The sequence below is a fragment of the Hypomesus nipponensis genome, chromosome 26 (assembly GCF_054491055.1).
Source record: "Hypomesus nipponensis isolate SF chromosome 26, ASM5449105v1, whole genome shotgun sequence".
Classification (NCBI taxonomy): Eukaryota; Metazoa; Chordata; class Actinopteri; order Osmeriformes; family Osmeridae; genus Hypomesus; species Hypomesus nipponensis.
The window spans coordinates 10671809-10690258 of record NC_140386.1 but is presented as its reverse complement, the minus strand read 5'-3'; the positions used below and the strand labels follow the sequence as shown (position 1 = coordinate 10690258).

General features: G+C 52.0%; 1 protein-coding gene across 2 annotated transcripts in view; it reads left to right on the top strand.

The window, feature by feature from the left end:
- The first annotated feature begins 7559 nt into the window (after positions 1–7559).
- Positions 7560–18450, top strand: part of lrp8 (low density lipoprotein receptor-related protein 8, apolipoprotein e receptor) — a 98198-nt gene continuing 87307 nt past the window's right edge. Inside the window, exons 1-2 of one of the 2 annotated variants that reach the window (XM_084692479.1) lie at positions 7560–7733; positions 8584–8709. In XM_084692479.1, the coding sequence (XP_084548605.1) occupies positions 7667–7733; positions 8584–8709 (193 nt within the window). In that variant the 5' untranslated portion in view covers positions 7560–7666. Of the gene's footprint in view, positions 7741–8583; positions 8710–18450 lie in introns of both variants that reach the window. The other variant, XM_084692480.1, reaches the window with a different exon arrangement.

Here is an 18450-nt window from a genome sequence, read left to right as displayed (position 1 = left end):
ATGCAGCTATTTACAGGTGTTCTGTGCCTAATCCCCTTCTCCTCACCTAGGAAGCTAGCTAGATTATCCTCAGTCATCCTATAGCTGGATCCAGACTGAGAGAGAGAGAGGCTCAGCAGTGCCAGAGCTGGCAGGAAATGTGAATGACATCACTTCCAGGCATCTCTCAAAGAGATGGAGGAGCATGTGAAAGGGAGGGGGGGCGATGAGGGGGGCGAGGAGGGGGGCGATGAGGGGGGGGCTCTGTAGGACCTGTTTATCTGCATGCAGCGTGCGTGTGTGTGCATGCCCAGCAGTGCATGAGCGCTCATATAAATCTCTGTCTGCATGAAGTGGCGTTTATCAGCAGATAAGTCTGATGGATGCGTCCGGCTGGAAGCACAGTAATCTGAGCCGTCGCGGGTTCACAGACAGACAAACCAGAACCAGGGCCCAGTGCACCCTGGGATACAGGAGTCAAGTGCTGATGGCCTGCTGTGCACTAACGTCTCAGCTCTCGATTCCAAACACGACGCCCGCTGAATACAAACAGGCAAATTGAAGGTACTGGAAGGCAAATAGCTTGGAAAGGTAGATGAAGTGGTGTCCGCCCCTCCGGTCCCCCACAGTTGCCCCTTTATGGGGGGCTGCTCAGGGTAATGGTGAGGTTGTGTGTTCCCGCCCTCCTGGCGTGAGGTACTTCCTGATTCAGAGGGCAAAGTATAGGTTTAGAGGTGAGTGGAGCTTGCTGAGTTGTGTCATGTGTGTTTACCCCTGCTTAGATACACTGCACAGGGGTTCACAGACATCTCTATTGATTGGCAACGCTATTGATCCCTTCACTGAACATATTTTGCATCTGTTTGCGCCCAAAAAGCGTTTGTTGTTTCAGAGTCGCAGTTTGTGGTTTGTTGACTTGAGTCCTTCAACTGCGCTTCATGAAATGAAATGTGAACTGGTTTATTTTCCAAACTTTTCCAGACTTTCTAGCGTTCTTGGTAAAACCTGTGACCATTTCCTCCGCAGGCTTCGAGCAGGAGTAGAATTTATTAAAACTTGTCTCAGTGGTGTTTGCACGGGAGAGAGGACCTGTTTCAACAGCGTGTGGTGCTGTTTGGGAAGGAACCAGCTCATGTTTTGGTGCGCGGAGAGAAAGTGTTTTGGGTTCTAAAGTTCAAGTCGTGTCGAGAGAGACGGGTTCTGTGTCTGCCTGGGGCCTCAATGCTGCTCCCCTCAGAAGAATGACTCAATCTGCTCCTCCGTCACGTTGAAAAACGCGTGTCAGTAATGTGGTTGTAGCTGAGAGTAGATGCAAGGACCACAAACAACTTTGGGAAATAACTTCTGCCACTGCAAAATAGGACAAATAGTGAAAAATAAATTTAAAAAAGCCCTGTTTTTTCCCCCCGGACACTATATTACATGCGAAGCCAGGATTTCGTCCCAGGGTACATTGGACAAGCTGTAATCCACGCTGTAACCCCCTGTATTAAAATGTTGCCAGCAAATACTCAAATGTTGAAAGTAAGGATAATGCTGCACTGTGAGGTTCTGAAGGGACTATATTTTTTTCCCACCATCAGTCTTTCTTCCAAGGTATTCAAGAGGGCTTTAAGAGGTGGACAAAAGAAGAGTCTTGAGAAAGCTGCTCTTGACCCATTTTAATCGCCTCTACTCCAGATTACAGCCAGGGCCATGTGGCGATCAGGTCATCTTATAACTGTTAGGGGGGGGTTCAGTAGAAGTATCAGATACAGACCCTATTCTTACACATAAGTCCTTACACTAGATCCATCTGCTTGTTTGTGAGTGATATCACTGTAACGCTAAGCCCCCTGTGGAGAGCAGAGGGCCTCCCGCCCCCCTGCCCCCTTATGCCCCTGTGATCGGTCCTTGGACGTCTAAGCGACTCTAAGATCGGTTCCTCCATGATCGTACTGCTGGGAAAGTGTCTGTTCAACAACTGTGGGCAGAAGAAACACACACATTTTTTTTTGCCCTCAATTTCTAATCCCCTCACACACATACACACAGACCAGTGTGTGACATCACTCCCCTTTTCCACAGCTTGCTTAGTCAGCGACTCTCTCTCACTCTCCCTTTCCCTCTCTCCCTCTCTCTCCTATCCCTCTCTCTCTCTCTCTCTCTCTCTCTCACCCTTTCCCTCTCCATCCATCCCTCCCTCCCTCTCTCTCCCTCCATCTCTCACCCTTTCCCTCTCCATCCCTCTCTCTCTCTCTCTCTCTCTCTCTCTCTCTCTCTCTCTCTCTCTCTCTCTCTCTCTCCTCTATTCCCCCAGAGCCTGGCTGTGCTTTGCAGTTCCAGTCTCATGGTGGATGAATCATCACGCTCACCTCAGCTGCCTGGTCTCGACCTGCTCACTTCTCTCTTTATTTTCTCCTCATTTTCCCCGACACCGTCCCTGCTAGCTACTGCAAGCTACCGTGTCTGCCTCCCACCATTTCAATTAAATCTCTCTGATATTCATGGGGTTTTTCCTCAAGAAATCAAAAGATGTGGTCCATCTGGTTATGGTAATGACTGACTGATTTGTTTCAAAGGCCAGTGCTCCTTGCCTTTGTTGTGCTTGGGCTGGTTTGTTGTGACTGGGCTCCTTGGTGCGCTGTTTCTCCTCCGCAGCAGACGGCAGTGTGTGTGTGTGTGGTCTTCATGCCCCAGTAAGAGCTCCTCAAGGTGATCTTGTAATGACTTTTAATCATCGCCACAGCTGCCACAGAGACCCACTAAACCTGCTTTGGGGTTTTCTGGAAAGTTTCACGTCAACAAGGCTGTTGTCATGGTCGCTGTCGTTCCTCTTCCTCCTCTGTGCTTGTTTACCCATCGATCAAAGGGATTACCCCCAATCACATCTTAAAACGTCTTCCTGATCTTAATTCCACTTAACCGTCCGATCAGCCGTCATCCTTAGCGACATCCTTAGCTTAGTCGACGTCCAGCTCATCAAGCTTGTCACTGTATACTCTACTGTACTTAAGCCCGGATGTCCTGATGGCGGTAGAGTTGTAACAGTGAGGAGCACCGACAGAGAGGGAGGATAAACCCATTTGTGTGTTTGGAAAATTAGACACAGTCTGTTGAGGAAATCATGAGAGACGCCATTCACGATTTGCATTTAGACGAGTAGATTATCATTTTGCATTATTACGACGATTGAGGCGGCAAGAAAGTGTGTGTGTATGTGTGTGTGTGGGAGGAGGAGGGGTGGGCAGCGAAAGGTGAGAGTTAGCTCTGCTGACTGGGCAAGGCTCACTTTCTCACAAATGAAGTCGGCTACGATTTTCATACTAATCCATCTGGGTATGAATGGAGGGCGCGAGGCTAACACAATAGCATGTAGCAAAGTGAAGCTGTTTTCACATGGGCAATTAATCACAGGATAATGGGTGGCTGACATTGCATCTGAAGTTCCCACCGGGGGCTAGGATGTCTGTATGACAGGAACATCAGACTTGGTATCCTGCTGATGTCTCTGCTGATTTATGGCGATCAAAGATGTTTGGCACGACAAGGGAGGGAGAAGTCAATCTCTGTTAAGCTGCGGCTGAGAGCACTTGACCTGAACGTGATGTCCAGGTCTTCATCCCTCCCCCCCCCTCCTCTCATCCCTCCCTCCCCCCTCCTCTCATCCCTCCCCCCCCCTCCTCTTATCCCTCCCCCCCCCCTCCTCTCATCCCTCCCCCCCCCTCCTCTTATCCCTCCCCCCCCCCCCTCCTCTTATCCCTCCCTCCCCCCTCCTCTCATCCCTCCCTCCCCCCCTCCTCTCATCCCTCCTTCCTACCTCACTCCTCTAAAAATGGCTCGCTGGATGGCCCCTGTATGACCTTCCACCTTGTCTAATGATCTGACCTCTCTTACCCGGTCTCTCTCTTACAAACACACACACACACACCCACACACTCTAGGGGAATAATTGGGGTTGAGCAGAGTGGGTCAGACAACATAGAAGGATGCAACTGTTCATGGTCTGGTCTCTCATCTTCACCTTACACCCCCCGCCCACTCCTGCACACCTCCACCCCCCCTTCCCTACATCCCCCCAGCCCCTCCCCCCGGTCCCTCCTGCACACCTCCACCCCCCCTTCCCTACATCCCCCCACACCCCCCGCCCCCTCCTGCACACCTCCACCCCCCCTTCCCTACATCCCCCCACTCCCCCCGCCCCCTCCTGCACACCTCCACCCCCCCTTCCCTACATCCCCCCAGCCCCTCCCCCCGGTCCCTCCTGCACACCTCCACCCCCCCTTCCCTACATCCCCCCACACCCCCCGGTCCCTCCTGCACACCTCCACCCCCCCTTCCCTACATCCCCCCACTCCCCCCGCCCCCTCCTGCACACCTCCACCCCCCCTTCCCTACATCCCCCCACACCCCCCGGTCCCTCCTGCACACCTCCGCCCCCCCTTCCCTACATCCCCCCACACCCCCCGCCCACTCCTGCACACCTCCACCCCCCCTTCCCTACATCCCCCCACACCCCCCGCCCACTCCTGCACACCTCCGCCCCCCCTTCCCTACATCCCCCCACACCCCCCGCCCACTCCTGCACACCTCCACCCCCCCTTCCCTACATCCCCCCACTCCCCCCGGTCCCTCCTGCACACCTCCACCCCCCCTTCCCTACATCCCCCCACACCCCCCGGTCCCTCCTGCACACCTCCGCCCCCCCTTCCCTACATCCCCCCACACCCCCCGCCCCCTCCTGCACACCTCCACCCCCCCTTCCCTACATCCCCCCACACCCCCCGCCCCCTCCTGCACACCTCCACCCCCCCTTCCCTACATCCCCCCACACCCCCCGGTCCCTCCTGCACACCTCCACCCCCCCTTCCCTACATCCCCCCACACCCCCCGGTCCCTCCTGCACACCTCCGCCCCCCCTTCCCTACATCCCCCCACACCCCCCGCCCCCTCCTGCACACCTCCACCCCCCCTTCCCTACATCCCCCCACACCCCCCGGTCCCCCTCTTCAGCTCTGCTCCATCTCCACCCTCCAGAGACCGTCAGTCTGAATAACCACTGCCCAGAGCTTTAAGCCCAAATGTATAGGATGGGCCAATCATAACGTGTCTGTGGACTACTGGTGTCAGAGGAGGAGAGGAGGAAGAGAATGAAGGGGAGGAGGAGGGGGGGGGGAGGAAGAGGAGGAAGAGGAGGATCAAGCATTTGGCAGGCAGACAGAGGATGCATTCTGTATTTTATTTGAACCACAGAGAGCTTTGAGTGTGAAATTGGCTCAGATGGCTCAGAGATAGGGAACGAGGATGGAAAACACAATAAATAAATGCAGTTGTGTTTTTTTCTTTAATTGTTCAGCCTTATCTATAAATACATCCAGGCATAACAGTAGTGAAATACCTTTGCAGGCAGAACTTTTTCAGTGAATGAGTCATAATGAACGCTTAACACCATTGTGAGAATGTAGATTTTTCACCTTTGTTTGCGTGCTGGAGATTTAGTTTGCATTCTCCAGAAACTCTAATATCAGAACTGCCAGAGTTGGGTGCTAAAGCTGCAGGGATTATCCATATTGTAAATACATGTCCATTGGAGATGACCTTTGTACCACACAGCAGCGAGCATTTCACAGGGAAAAAATACTGATCTCTTTACTGGTGCAGCTCTGGAAGCAGATAATCCCAAATTATTTAACCAGATTACCCAGCCACCATTCAAACCCCCTCTGTAGTCCCATGACAGAGTGGCATGGTCCCAGAGGCTGAGCATATGTAGAGTGACGCCAAACAAACCAAGATCAAATCATGAAGCACAGCACATCCAGCCACTGTATGACCTACTGTACTTCCCAGATTTACAATGTTAACAGTCTAATTGCGTTAAAACTGGATGCAGAAGGATTATAATTTTTCCTTTCAAGATCTCTGTGTGTTGAATCCCACAGAGTTCAGCGCCTTGTAGCCCCGCCTCTTTCAGCCCCGCCTATTTCAGCCCCGCCTCTTTCAGCCCCGCCTCTTTCAGCCCCGCCTCTTTCAGCCCCGCCTCTTTCAGCCCTGCCTCGTTCCGCGCCCGGTCCTGATGATCCTGACGGCGAAGCAGGGGACGACCTCCCCACGACCTCCCCACGACCTCCCCACGACCCCAGGACAGCCGTGCACTCTGGGTAGGGGGCTGACAGCTCTCTCCGTCGTGATGGAAACTCTCAGGGTTGGTGTTGATGTGTTTAGCCAGGCCGGAGATGTGAGAGGCCTCGCTCCTCGCCCCTCCTGTACGCCGTCGCGTTGTTTGATGCGTGGAGGTTCAAATCCCGCCCGTCTCGTTGGCGTGCACCAGGCAGAGTATCGACTAGACGAGCTCCTGGTTTTTGGGTCACAGACTTGGCAGGCCCATCTCTCCTTCCCTCCTTCCTCTCTCTTACTATATATATGTACTGTCTATCTATCTATCTATCTATCTATCTATCTATCTATCTATCTATCTATCTATCTATCTATTGAGAGAGAGACAGATAGAGAGAGACAGAGAGAGAGATAGAGAGAGACAGAGAGAGAGAGACAGAGAGAGAGATAGAGAGAGACAGAGAGAGAGAGATCCTTCTTTCTCCAGGGAATCTGCTGACTGCCGACCGCTTGTTGTCTTCCGACATCAGCATCAGTCTTGAGTCAGGGCCATCCGGAGAGACGTCCCTCAGAGCAGGGAGCCCTGGGGGAGAGGGGCCCGGGTTCGGAGGCCCCTGTGTGTGTCTGTCTGCGTCTGCTGGCCGAGCCAAAGGCTCCGCAGGGGCTGGGGCAGCGAGAGGAGAGGAAAGTGGATCAGGGCAGGAATGAAATGCAATTTCAGAATTGACCTCAAGGGAACAACAAAAGCATAACAAACACACTGCCCGTGGGAGACAGTTCTGACACACTGGGATGATTCTGGAAGCACACAGACACACACACACACACAGACACACACACAGACACACATATTCACAGACACACACACATAGACACACACACAGACAAAGAGAAATCTACAAATACTTGAATTACGCCCAGAGAACAAGTTAGCAGTTTAAGGTTGCACAATGTTTCAGCAGCCTACAGACACTGATGTCCTGATCTCACACTTCTGATAACCATTCCCAAGATGATGTACAGGATAAGAATTTAACTCCATAGTTGACACTTCTAATATCCAAAATATAAGAAATCATATACTTACAAATAATATATTAATTATAGTTGACATAAAACGTATGAAGTCTTAAATGTAAAAATGCTTAAATGTTTACGAATTTAGGAACATCCGTATTCCATCTCTAAGGGCGCGTTATTGGTTTGTTGATGCAAATATGTCTAATGAATCATGCCTATGCTTCAGACCCATATCAAAACTTAACTCCTACTGTGCATCAAGTGTAGTGTGTCCGTTATTTCCTCCAGGCACATTCAGTCTTCAATCATATTACTTCTACTCCAGTACTTTGAAGATGCTAGGTCACTTCGCCAGCTGTATCGACTGATATGAATTACATTTTTTCAGTTTCACTACATTACCGCAGGCACAATCCCGCCCATAAGCGTCACTGATTCAAATTGCTACCGTGGCAGACCGGAGAGGCTCACGAGCGAGGTAGCGGCTCACAGACGTTGGGTAGCGAGAGGAAAGCGCTTCCTTGTTTGTTTATCTTTGCATGAACACAACTACAAATATAATCTTTCAAAGATGTGGACAGAAGTCGGGAAGCTTATGCTTTTACATTTGCTACTGATGGAGCTTCGTTACACAAAAGGTAAGCCATTAAACCTGAGAAGAGGACGTTTTCACGGCTCACCAATAGGAAGGCAAGCGACGTAATGCTGGCGCTATGCACTGCCTATCAATAGTCATTATTGCAGAAGAAAGCATGTGTTCTGACCCCAGTGTCTCGCTTTAGCATGTTTTGATTAATGTCAAGTCTTGGCTGATAGTCTACCCATGACACAATGACATCGAACATACGGTGACATGAAAGACGATACGCGCAAGGCAACCAACACGAGTCAACCGTATTGACTACGGAAGGTATCTGTTTGATGACAACGTGGAGCCAGTGGTTGGGGGTGTAGAGTGACGTTTTGTTCTATTCCCAATAGATGTCTAATAATCTACACGGCAATGGTATAATTGCTTTCCTACTTGTTTGATTGAACAATAAACATGGGCCTCAGACCTCAAATAATATGGACAGCAGGTGTCAACAAGAATGAATGAATAGGCTAAATATTTTAAACATTTAAATGTCATGAACTATTCAACCTAAAGAAGAATACGCATAAGTAAACGTGTTAATGTGTTGTAAGTTAACAGAAAATAATTGAGCAGAAAATTGTATTCACTTATTTTTAATTTTCTTTTCTTTTCTCAGTAGAGTGACAGGAATGTTTTCTGTTCCTCAAAATGCTTTGTCCTCGCTCTTATTGGAATACAACAACCAAACAAATCCCTCTTGGAAACAAGATGTCAGTTACAGTTGAATTATTTTAGCTTGATAGGTTATGACACTTCTCGAGCGACAATAGCCGTGTTGACATTTGTCTGTTGCGCCCTTTCCCGCTTAGGTACAATAATTACTTTCTGTTTTTATGGTTGTATGGTCGTAGGGACTCATACGGACACAGATTGCGAGACCGGCCAGTTTCAATGCAAGAACGGAAGGTGCATACCGACTCTCTGGAGATGTGACGATGACGATGACTGTTCCGATAACAGCGACGAGGAATCCTGTCGTAAGTAGTCCATACAGTTTAAGTTCCATTTTATGACACAGTGCCAAATACACTGTTTATGGGAAGAAGACAAAAACATTTTGAAGTGTGTTATCCATTTTTTTTCTAACATAAGTTAATAGGCGTTGATACTGTATAGCCTACATTGCAAAGGTGTTATGGTCGACTGGTTTCATTGGCAATCGTTTTGGAGATGAAAGACTATGGCATGCAGATTCATAGATGAATAAATCACATTGGGACTTTTCATTTAAGTCATATCATTTACTTAGTCATTTTGTAAAGCAAAAATATGAGTAGCTAAATTGAGGTGATTGTTTCAGAATTTGCCACGGAGCTAATTGGTTGAACAGTTAAATTATGGCGGGCAATTGATTAATGTCAAGTCATGGACTGGAGCGCTCACGCGCCCTGTGAGCTTTCAGAAGAAGCTCAGGGATTGTGAGCATGTTACCTCGGGACATGGGCGTACCGTGACATTTATAAGCTCGTCTTCATTGATTGTCACATATTGTGATTATTGAACATTTAGTAGTGATGCTGAATGGAAATGAGGTTTTAATGAGCTGTCCTCAGTGTCGACAGATATATGTAGGACTTTGAGGTGATTTTATTGTTTGACCTGTCTTGTCTGTCAGTGATATTCAGCTGCGTATGTTCACTCCAAATACATGTTCAGTCCAAACTATAAACTCTCGCTCTCTCTTTCTTCGCTCCTCAGCCTGTAGGCTCATTGTAGGCTGCTGGTTGTAGGCTGCTGGTTGAGGGGAGGATGTCTTGCAGGGCTCCTGTGCCCAGTCCTGTAAACACTAGGAGGTTGAAAAGGCCTCCGTCTGCCCTTGTGGGCAGTGCCAAGGAGGCTGTGCCCACTTGTCATACTCCCACAAAGGGCATCAGCTGACAGGTTGGAGATCAATCTGACTGCACGACTGGTTGCCAGAGCGATGCCCGTTGGCGCCGGGCCAAACTCTCCAGTAGAGGCCAATGCAGCCCCAGTGCCTTCCCAGAGTGCCCCAGTACCTTCCCAGAGTGCCCCAGTACCTTCCCAGAGTGCCCCAGTACCTTCCCAGAGTGCCCCAGTACCTTCCCAGAGTGCCGCGCTTCCAGCTGAAGACAACAGAAGAGCACTGGAGAGAGCAGGAGGAGAGAGGAGGAGCTAGAGAGAGCAGGAGGAGAGGGGAGGAGCTAGAGAGAGCAGGAGGAGAGGGGAGGAGCTAGAGAGAGCAGGAGGAGAGGGGAGGAGCTAGAGAGAGCAGGAGGAGAGGGGAGGAGCTAGAGAGAGCAGGAGGAGAGGGGAGGAGCTAGAGAGAGCAGGAGGAGAGGGGAGGAGCTGGGGAGAGCAGGAGGAGAGGGGAGGAGCTGGGGAGAGGGAGGAGCTGGGGAGAGGGAGGAGCTGGGGAGAGGGAGGAGAGCAGAAGATATTAGTAGAACATCAACAGAGCCGATATAAACACACAGACTAAACTAAATGTTCCCGACCAGACTGTATATTCACTCTGTTCTTTTCGTCACCCCCCCCAGCTCATATAACCTTCCTCATCCTTATAACGAGCCTCTGTGCATCCCTCTCCCTGCCTCTGGACACTTCACTGTGGCCTAGGTCCCAGGGGATGCACAGGGGCTGTTCTCACTGCTGGGAGTCCTGTCAAACACACTCTGCTCTGGGCCGTCTCTTTAGGGACTACCCTCCCAGCTTCCCTCCTCCAGGAGCAGAGTTACAGAAGGGCCCGCTGGATTGAGTCTTTTGTGTGCTACCCTCCTCCCTCCTATTCCTCGCTCCCAATCCCTCCGCTTCCCTCCTCCACTCGAATCCTCACTCCTCCTCCTCCCTCCCCGCTCCTCCTCACTCCTCCTCCCTCCTCTTCCTCGCTCGTCCTCACTCCTCCCTACTCCTCCACCCTCCTCACTCCTCCTCCCTCCACCCTCCTCACTCCTCCTCCTCCTCCTCCCTCTTCCTCGCTCCTCCCAGCGACATTTACGACAGTCTCCGAGGGGATTCCTCTCCCGTTGCCCCTGGAGACGACAGGGGGAGCATCAGCCCCTCCTTAATAGACGTGTGTGTGTGTGTGTGCGCCGACAAACAGACATGCTTAGTGCACTGACATGGAGATGCATGCTTGCATCATCCATCCATCCATACATAGGAATACAAGGGATGGTGAGCTTGCACACACACACACACACCTTTCTCATGGTCATTTCAATCCAGAAATGTAAACATTGCGGAGGATTACATGAGGGGTGGGGGGGTTGGCCAAGGATACAGACATACAGACAGACACACAAACAGACAGATCCTAGACTTCCTGGTGGGTCTTGGTCACATGGTCCCCATCCTCCAGGTGTCTCTACAGAGAGGCCCTGTTCTCAGCATGTCTTCTCCTGATCTGCTGATCCGTCTCTGAGGACAATGAGACTAACGCGTCTCCAACCAGAGACGCTCACTATTGTAGCACCACACAGACGAGCCTTCACAACACATTACACGCAGTGTGCTGTGTGGGGGCCAGCCCTGCAGTTACACACACACACACACACACACACACACACACACACACACACACACACACACACACACACACACACACACACCTCTCTCTGTCTCTCACTCTCTCTTTCTATCCCTCTCTTTAGTAACAAGGAACTGCTCCAGACTTAAATATCTTCACCCTGTCTGCTGTATCTAGGTTACCAGGGTGGTAGTGTTTTCAGATGTTTAACTTCCTCCTCTTCCCTAAACACAAGGTTGTAATAGCCCTACGGGGTCACATGCTAATGGTGACCATTCAAGGGTCTGGGGTCAGGGGGGCAGTGTCTTAACCAATCCCATGCTAGGGACCCTGGGAACCACTCAGCTAGATTAAAAGAACATGTGTTTTTAAGGGATATTCAGTGACTCTTGATTGTAAAACCAGTTTGTCCACCCGTACGCGTGCTCAGGGTCAAAGCTAACACGAGCTGTCCGTGTAACGTTTGATGGAAACGTGATATGAAAGAATGCGTGTTAGGCAACCAGGTGTTGGACAAGGGAACAGGCAGGTGTATAACCTTGAGTCACGTTCGGTTAATGAAAGAATGAGTGAATCACACGCGGAAGTACAAACACACCCGCCTGAACACATACACAGATTCACACTTCCTCCTACAGTATGCAAAGCAGATGCTGGAATCTTCAGGAGAAGAGAGGGAGGCAGAACAGGGAGGGAGGGAGGGAGAGGAACAGGGAGGGAGAGAGAGGGAGGGAGAGGAACAGGGAGGGAGAGAGAGGGAGGGAGAGGAACAGGGAGAGAGAGAGAGATAGAGAGAGAGAGAAGGGGAGGACACCCCCAGCAGGTGCAGTGAAGTCTGCTCCAGACAGCACGCTGTGAGGCAGCCTGTGCCGTGAGGCAGCCTGTGCCGTGAGGCAGCCTGTGCCGTGAGGCAGCCTGTGCTGTGAGGCAGCCTGTGCTGTGGGGAGTTGCTGCAGCACCTCACACAGCTCAGCACACAGCCGGCCCCCTCTCCTCAGCCCACTCATCCACAGCATGCTCTCCTAAAGTGTGTGCCCACTGTGTGTGTGTGTGTGAGTACACTGTGTGTGTGTGTGCCCACTGTGTGTGTGTGTGTGTGTATCCACTGTGTGTGTGTGTGTGTGTGTGTGTGTACACTGTGTGTGTGGCTGAGTGTGCCTCCTTCATATCTTGTAACGAGAACCTAGCCATAATTTAGTTGTTAAAACAGCTGAGCAATAGTTGTCTTGGTTTCCCTCCCTCTCTCTCTCACCCTCTCTCTCTCTCTCTCTCTCTCTCTCTCTCTCTCTCTCTCTCTCTCTCTCTCTCTCTCTCTCTCTCTCTCTCTCTCTCTCTCTCTCTCTCTCTCTCTCTCTCTCCTCTCTCTCTCACCCCCTCTCTCTCCCTCTCTCTCTCTCCCTCTCTCAAACCCCATCATTGTGCGAGCGCCCGTTTGATAGGCTAAACAGCTGACGGCGCCCAGGTGTCGGTGAACCCTCAGATCAGGTTGGTCCTGCTCGTGAGCAGGTGGCTCGTGTTCTGCAGAGTAACCCAGCTCTCCCCAGCCTGCTGGGGGAGGTGTTGCTGTGCTTTGCTGTACGTTTGGTAATTATAGCAGAGGTCAGTTCTAGCCTTCGGGCCTACTCTCTCTGGTGCTGTTGGGATTTGGGCTGTTAGTCGCCCTTGTATCGACATGGGTAGGGTATCATTCTGAGGAGCAAGACAGAGAAGCAAGCTCTGTGTGTGTGTGTGTGTGTGTGGGCGGGCAGAGATCGCGCTGTCCATCTGCATAGTTATAATCCAATTAGTGTGTGTCTCAGTGGGTGAGAGACTGATGCTGGAGAGGGGAGTGTGTGTGTGTGTGTGTGTCTACACATTAGCAGGCAGCCTGTATCTGCCTCAGGACCAGGAAGATCATTACTCTCTCTGTCTTTTCTCCATTTCATACATGGAATAAGAAAAACAAGATAGTTGCCTTGGCCTCTCTCTCTCTCGCACTCACGCATCATGACTGTCGCATATTCCAAAATGAGCACTCATCTTCAAAATTCCTCTCGCTTCTTTCATCCCTCTTTCCATTCTTCCTTTAGTCCCCTCATCCACCCCTCTGGACGCTTAGCCGTGTGGGCCTCCAACCGACCAATGATTTGCATTTGGGTTTTCCGAGGCGATGATTGATGGCATTTTGGGCTGCTGCAAGGGGAAAGATATTTCACCGGCCTTTATGGGCTGTCTGCGTCATAATGAGAACAGTCCCGGCCACAGATAGCAGGAGCCAGAGCAGGCTGGCCGGTAGGAACTAGGAGAAGGAACGGAGGAAGGTGAGGGTGAGGAGAGGGTGAGGTGAGGGGAGGAGAGGGTGAGGGGAGGAGAGGAGAGGAGAGGGGGAGGGAGAGGGAGAGGGGGAGGGGGAGGGGGAGGGAGAGGGAGAGGGAGAGGGAGAGGGAGAGGGAGAGGGAGAGGGAGAGGGAGAGGGAGAGGGAGAGGGAGAGGGGGAGGGGGAGATGAGGGTGAGGTGAGGGAGAGGGAGGAGATGGGCACACAGAGAGAAGCAGACAGGCAGGGCCTTAAGCTAGCTAGTCACTGACCATCAAGGTGTTATTAGGGAGTTATCAGGGAGTCAGATGGCTGAGCGGTGAGGGAATGGGGCTAGAAGGTCGCTGGTTTTATTCCCGGCAGTGCCAAATGACGTTGTGTCCTTGGGCAAGGAACTTCACCCTACTTGCCTCCGGGGTAATGTCCCCCCAGGAAAGAGAGATATTGTAGGAGCAAACGAGAGAGAGATGAAAGAGGAGTGAGACTGGATACCGTGAGTGGAATGTTCTAGCAGCATCCATTTGACCTGTTCAGAGCCTCCTCTGCAACAGGAGGCTCTACATGAGTTGAAACCCAACCTAACAACACCTGCTAACACCGCTAAATCCTCCCTGTCGCTCCCCCTCTCTCCCAGGGAGGGGGGGAGGGAGGGAGGGATGGACGTGAGAGCATTAGTCTGTTTTCTGTTCCCTCTCGTCTTGTTGATGACTTTGTTTACCTTCATGCAGGAGACAGTGCTCGCTGCTTCGCCCCGATACCGTACCTCCTCCCCAACAGCGCGTTGTTGTTCAAAGTCAAACTCCCGATACAACAATCCTATTTTCGCTCTCTGGCGTGGATTTCATTTGATCTCTCTGGTGCCTGACAGGGTATTGCAGCTAATCCCCCGCGATAGATTGGGGGAATATCTTAATGTGACTCTGTTTTATTTACATTTCTGTAATCCTGTTTTTCGCGAGTTCCCCACACTTTGTATTCCGTTAACGGTCTGTTGGACTGCGTGAGCAGGACACATTCTACGGAGAACACGGCCATGAATAAAACATCCAGTTAATACCTATCTGCTGTGTGACTTAGGGCCTCCGCTGACGAGTGTCAACGTCGCAGAGCGGCCTGGCTTACAAGTTAGTGTGGAAGTCAAACCAGGGGGGAGGGGGATTTATGTTGAGGATGTTTCTTATTCTGTCTCTCTCTGTCTCTCTCTCTGTCTCTCTGTCTCTGTCTCTGTCTCTCTCTCTCTGTCTCTCTGTCTCTGTCTCTCTGTCTCTGTCTCTGTCTCTCTCTCTCTCTCTCTCTCTCTCTCTCTCTCTCGAAGCTTGTGACCATCCTACAATAACTCCTTAGTTCAGCCTTTAGTCATGTCAGATATACTACACTAGCTATCCTAATACTGCATATCTGCTAAAACTCTAAAGTCACTCTTGGAAATCAAACAGACAGGAAATGTTTTCGTCAACCATGACAGTGGGACAGGAAATCAGATTTAGCTAAAAGGAGGATTTCTGCAGTTGAACTGAGGTTGCAAAAACTGCATTGTCATAGTGGTCGGCAGAGTGTGTGTGTGTGTGTGTGTGTGTGTGTGTGTGTGTGTGCGCATGTGCGTGGGAACTTTAAGGGGTGAAATGCAATTTTCCAGTCTGGTCCTTGCTATGGGATGGAGCGAGGGAAGGCTTTGAAGGTGTGGTATCTCTGCCCCCCCGGTTTATGAGTTTCAAAGTACTGGAGTCCAACGTATTTCTCTTTATTTCTTTCTCTCCCTATCCCTCTCTCTGTTTCTTTATTTCTGTCTTTCCTCTCTGTCTCTCTCTCCCCCCCTTCCCTGTTTTAGTATTGTGAATGGAGTTGTTGTCTAGATTACCCAGCGTAGCACCTATCTCCTGCGTGGCAGGACTCTAAGCCTCAGAGCAGTGTGTTTACCTCCGGGGGATTTTCTCTCCGTCAGCCGTCGCGGTGAGAGGGCCCCTCCTCTTTGATGTGTGCGTGCTCTGGGCCCCCCGGGGCCCCCGGTTATCAGCCAACGCCAAGTGTGACGCTGGGAATCAGGGCGCCCGACCGGGCAGAGCAGAGCAGAGCTGGTGAGCAGGATAATGTAACCCCCTGTATGCTTGTTTATCGTGCTGCTCCACTCTGAAGGGGGGTGGGGACAGGGGGGATGAAGAGGAGACAAAAAGACAGTCTCAAGGCCATGCTCTTCCTGGGTGTTTGAACACCCAGCAAACTTCTCGTAATCCTTCCAGACTTTCCACATGCGTTGTGTCAATTAGCACTCGACTGGTAGCTTTTGGAGACTTTGTGTCACCTCTGAGTGGAGAGGAGAGGCATGCACACTAGAGACACCAGGCGGAAATCCACCCTTGTGGCCCAGCTGTGATTTAATCCCTCCCTCCCTCCCTCCCTCCCTCCCTCCCTCCCTCCCTCCCTCCCTCCCTCCCTCCCTCCCTCCCTCCCTCCCTCCCTCCCTCCCTCCCTCCCTCCCTCCCTCCCTCCCCTCCCTCCCCTCCCTCCCTCCCTCCCCTCCCCTCCCCTCCCCTCCCCTCCCCTCCCTCCCTCCCTCCCTCCCTCCCTCCCTCCCTCCCTCCCTCATGTGGAAGTTCTGCTGGGGTTTGAAAGCATCCTCACACCCTCTCAGTGGGACCAGCTGTGCTGCACTGTTACTGAGAGAACCACACACACACACACACACACTTCTAACAAGATTCACAGAGAATGGTGGTGTGTATGAGAAGCACCTCCGTGTCGTTTGCTCATAGAGTGCGAGCATTTACACTGTTGCATAGACAGGTTTTGGTTTGGATTGGTGTTTCCATGCCGTGTGTCTGGATGAGTATGTTTGGGTTTGTGCAGGGTTAGGGTTAGGTAAAGGCTTTTCAAATGTAAACTGGGAACAGATATAACCCTCCCTCCCTCCCTCCCTCCCTCCCTCCCTCCCTCCCTCCCTCCCTCCCTCCCTCCCTCCCTCCCTCCCTCCCTCCCTCCCTCCCTCCCTCCCTCCCTCCCTCCCTCCCTCCCTCCCTCCCTCCCTCCCTCCCTCCCTCCCTCCCTCCCTCCCTCCCTCCCTCCCTCCCTCCCTCCCTCCCTCCCTCCCTCCCTCCCTCCCTCCCTCCCTCCCTGTTTGTGCAGGGTTACTGTTCTGTGTCTTCCGGCTCCCTTGTGTTTATCAGCTGCTGTTGGTGTTTGTTTTGTGTGGCGAGCAGTCCCATAGCGCCATTAAGATTTGATGAGATGTTTGATGATTCGCTTATGCACTCAGCTGCTTATTGGGCCTGCTAAGGCCAGCGCCAGGAGCTAATATCACCGAGACCTTTACGAGACAGAGTCTTGAGGAGAGAGGACGAGAGCGAAGCATCAAATTGGCGCGTTCGTCACGACTTCCGTGACCTTAACTCTCTCTGATAGCGGCGCTCGTCGTAACAGGCTAGAATATTGGACTCCGGCTGATCTCAGGCAAGACGTTTCTGGAAGTTTGATGTGGCACCTGGTGGCTGGTTGCTGTTTGATGCAGTGGGAGGGTTGACACGTTGAAGCTGCCCTGCGCCACATAGGGGGCGCTTGATGTGTATGGTGCTCGACCGTGGCACACAGCACACAGGCCTGGTGGGTCATTACGCATGCTGTTAGTGCCCCGGCCAGTGACTGCAAAACATCGCCCACCTTCTGCTCTTCACTCTCTGGCATTTCATATCCATAGTGTGTGTGTGTGTGTCTGTGTGTGTGTGTGTTCTGGCTCAGCTGCAGGTCACGTGCTGTGATGCCCAGGTGCCCTTCATCCCCCCCCCCCCCTGCCCTTCATCCCCCCGCCAGGGGCCCAGGGACCTCAGTCATGTCCCACCGTAACCTGGCACCAGACGAGGGATGTCCAGGGTTCCCTGACACACACAAACACACTGGCACGCTCAGTTAAGTGTGATTACTCGTACACTGGCAGAGAATCTGCAGCTGCTGGTCAGTCTGAGGAGAATGCTAAATAACACACACACATCAACACCCCCATACACACCACAAATATAGAGCTGTCCCCATAGATAATGAGCCCACCTGCGTGCCCAGGTCCCGGGATGGGCCTCGGTGTTCAGCAGGGGTCTCGCCGTCCCCCCGTCTGGACTCACACAGGCTGTCTGATGCGCTCGTTAAAGATTTGATGTTTTAAATCCCGTCATTATCTGGGATTATTCTGAGGCAGGACATGTAGGCTGTCCTCTGATGGAAAGCGGGGTGGAGAGAGGGATGGAGAGAGGCAGGGAGAGAGAGGGAGAGAGGGAGGAAGGATGGAGAGAGGCAGGGAGAGAGAGGCAGGCAGGGAGAGAGAGGCAGGCCGGCAGAAAGAGGCAGGCAGGTAGAGAGAGGCAGGCAGGGAGAGAGAGGCAGGCAGGCAGAAAGAGGCAGGCAGGGAGAGAGAGGCAGGCAGGCAGAAAGAGGCAGGTAGGGAGAGAGAGGCAGGCAGGCAGAGAGAGGCAGGCAGGCAGAGAGAGGCAGGCAGGCAGAGAGAGGCAGGCAGGCAGAGAGAGGCAGGCAGGCAGAGAGAGGCAGGCAGGCAGAGAGAGGCAGGCAGGCAGAGAGAGGCAGGCAGGCAGAGAGAGGCAGGCAGGCAGAGAGAGGCAGGCAGGCAGAGAGAGGCAGGCAGGCAGAGAGAGGCAGGCAGGCAGAGAGAGGCAGGCAGGCAGAGAGAGGCAGGCAGGCAGAGAGAGGCAGGTGCCATTTAGGCTATTTGGTGTTTTTGTACTAAACAGCAGATGCTGCACTGCCTCTTCCAGGGAACGGAATCTCACTTTTGTAGTTTTTTCCGTTTCCTCCCTTCGGACTTATTTAACGTGTTGAATCGGATCTAATGTGCAGCACTGTGGAGACAACAGCCTCCTCTGGCATTTCAGTGGAGGAAATGCAGTATTTCTCAACGCTTGAGATGAGATTAACAGTTTGGGGATAGGGTAGTTTGGTG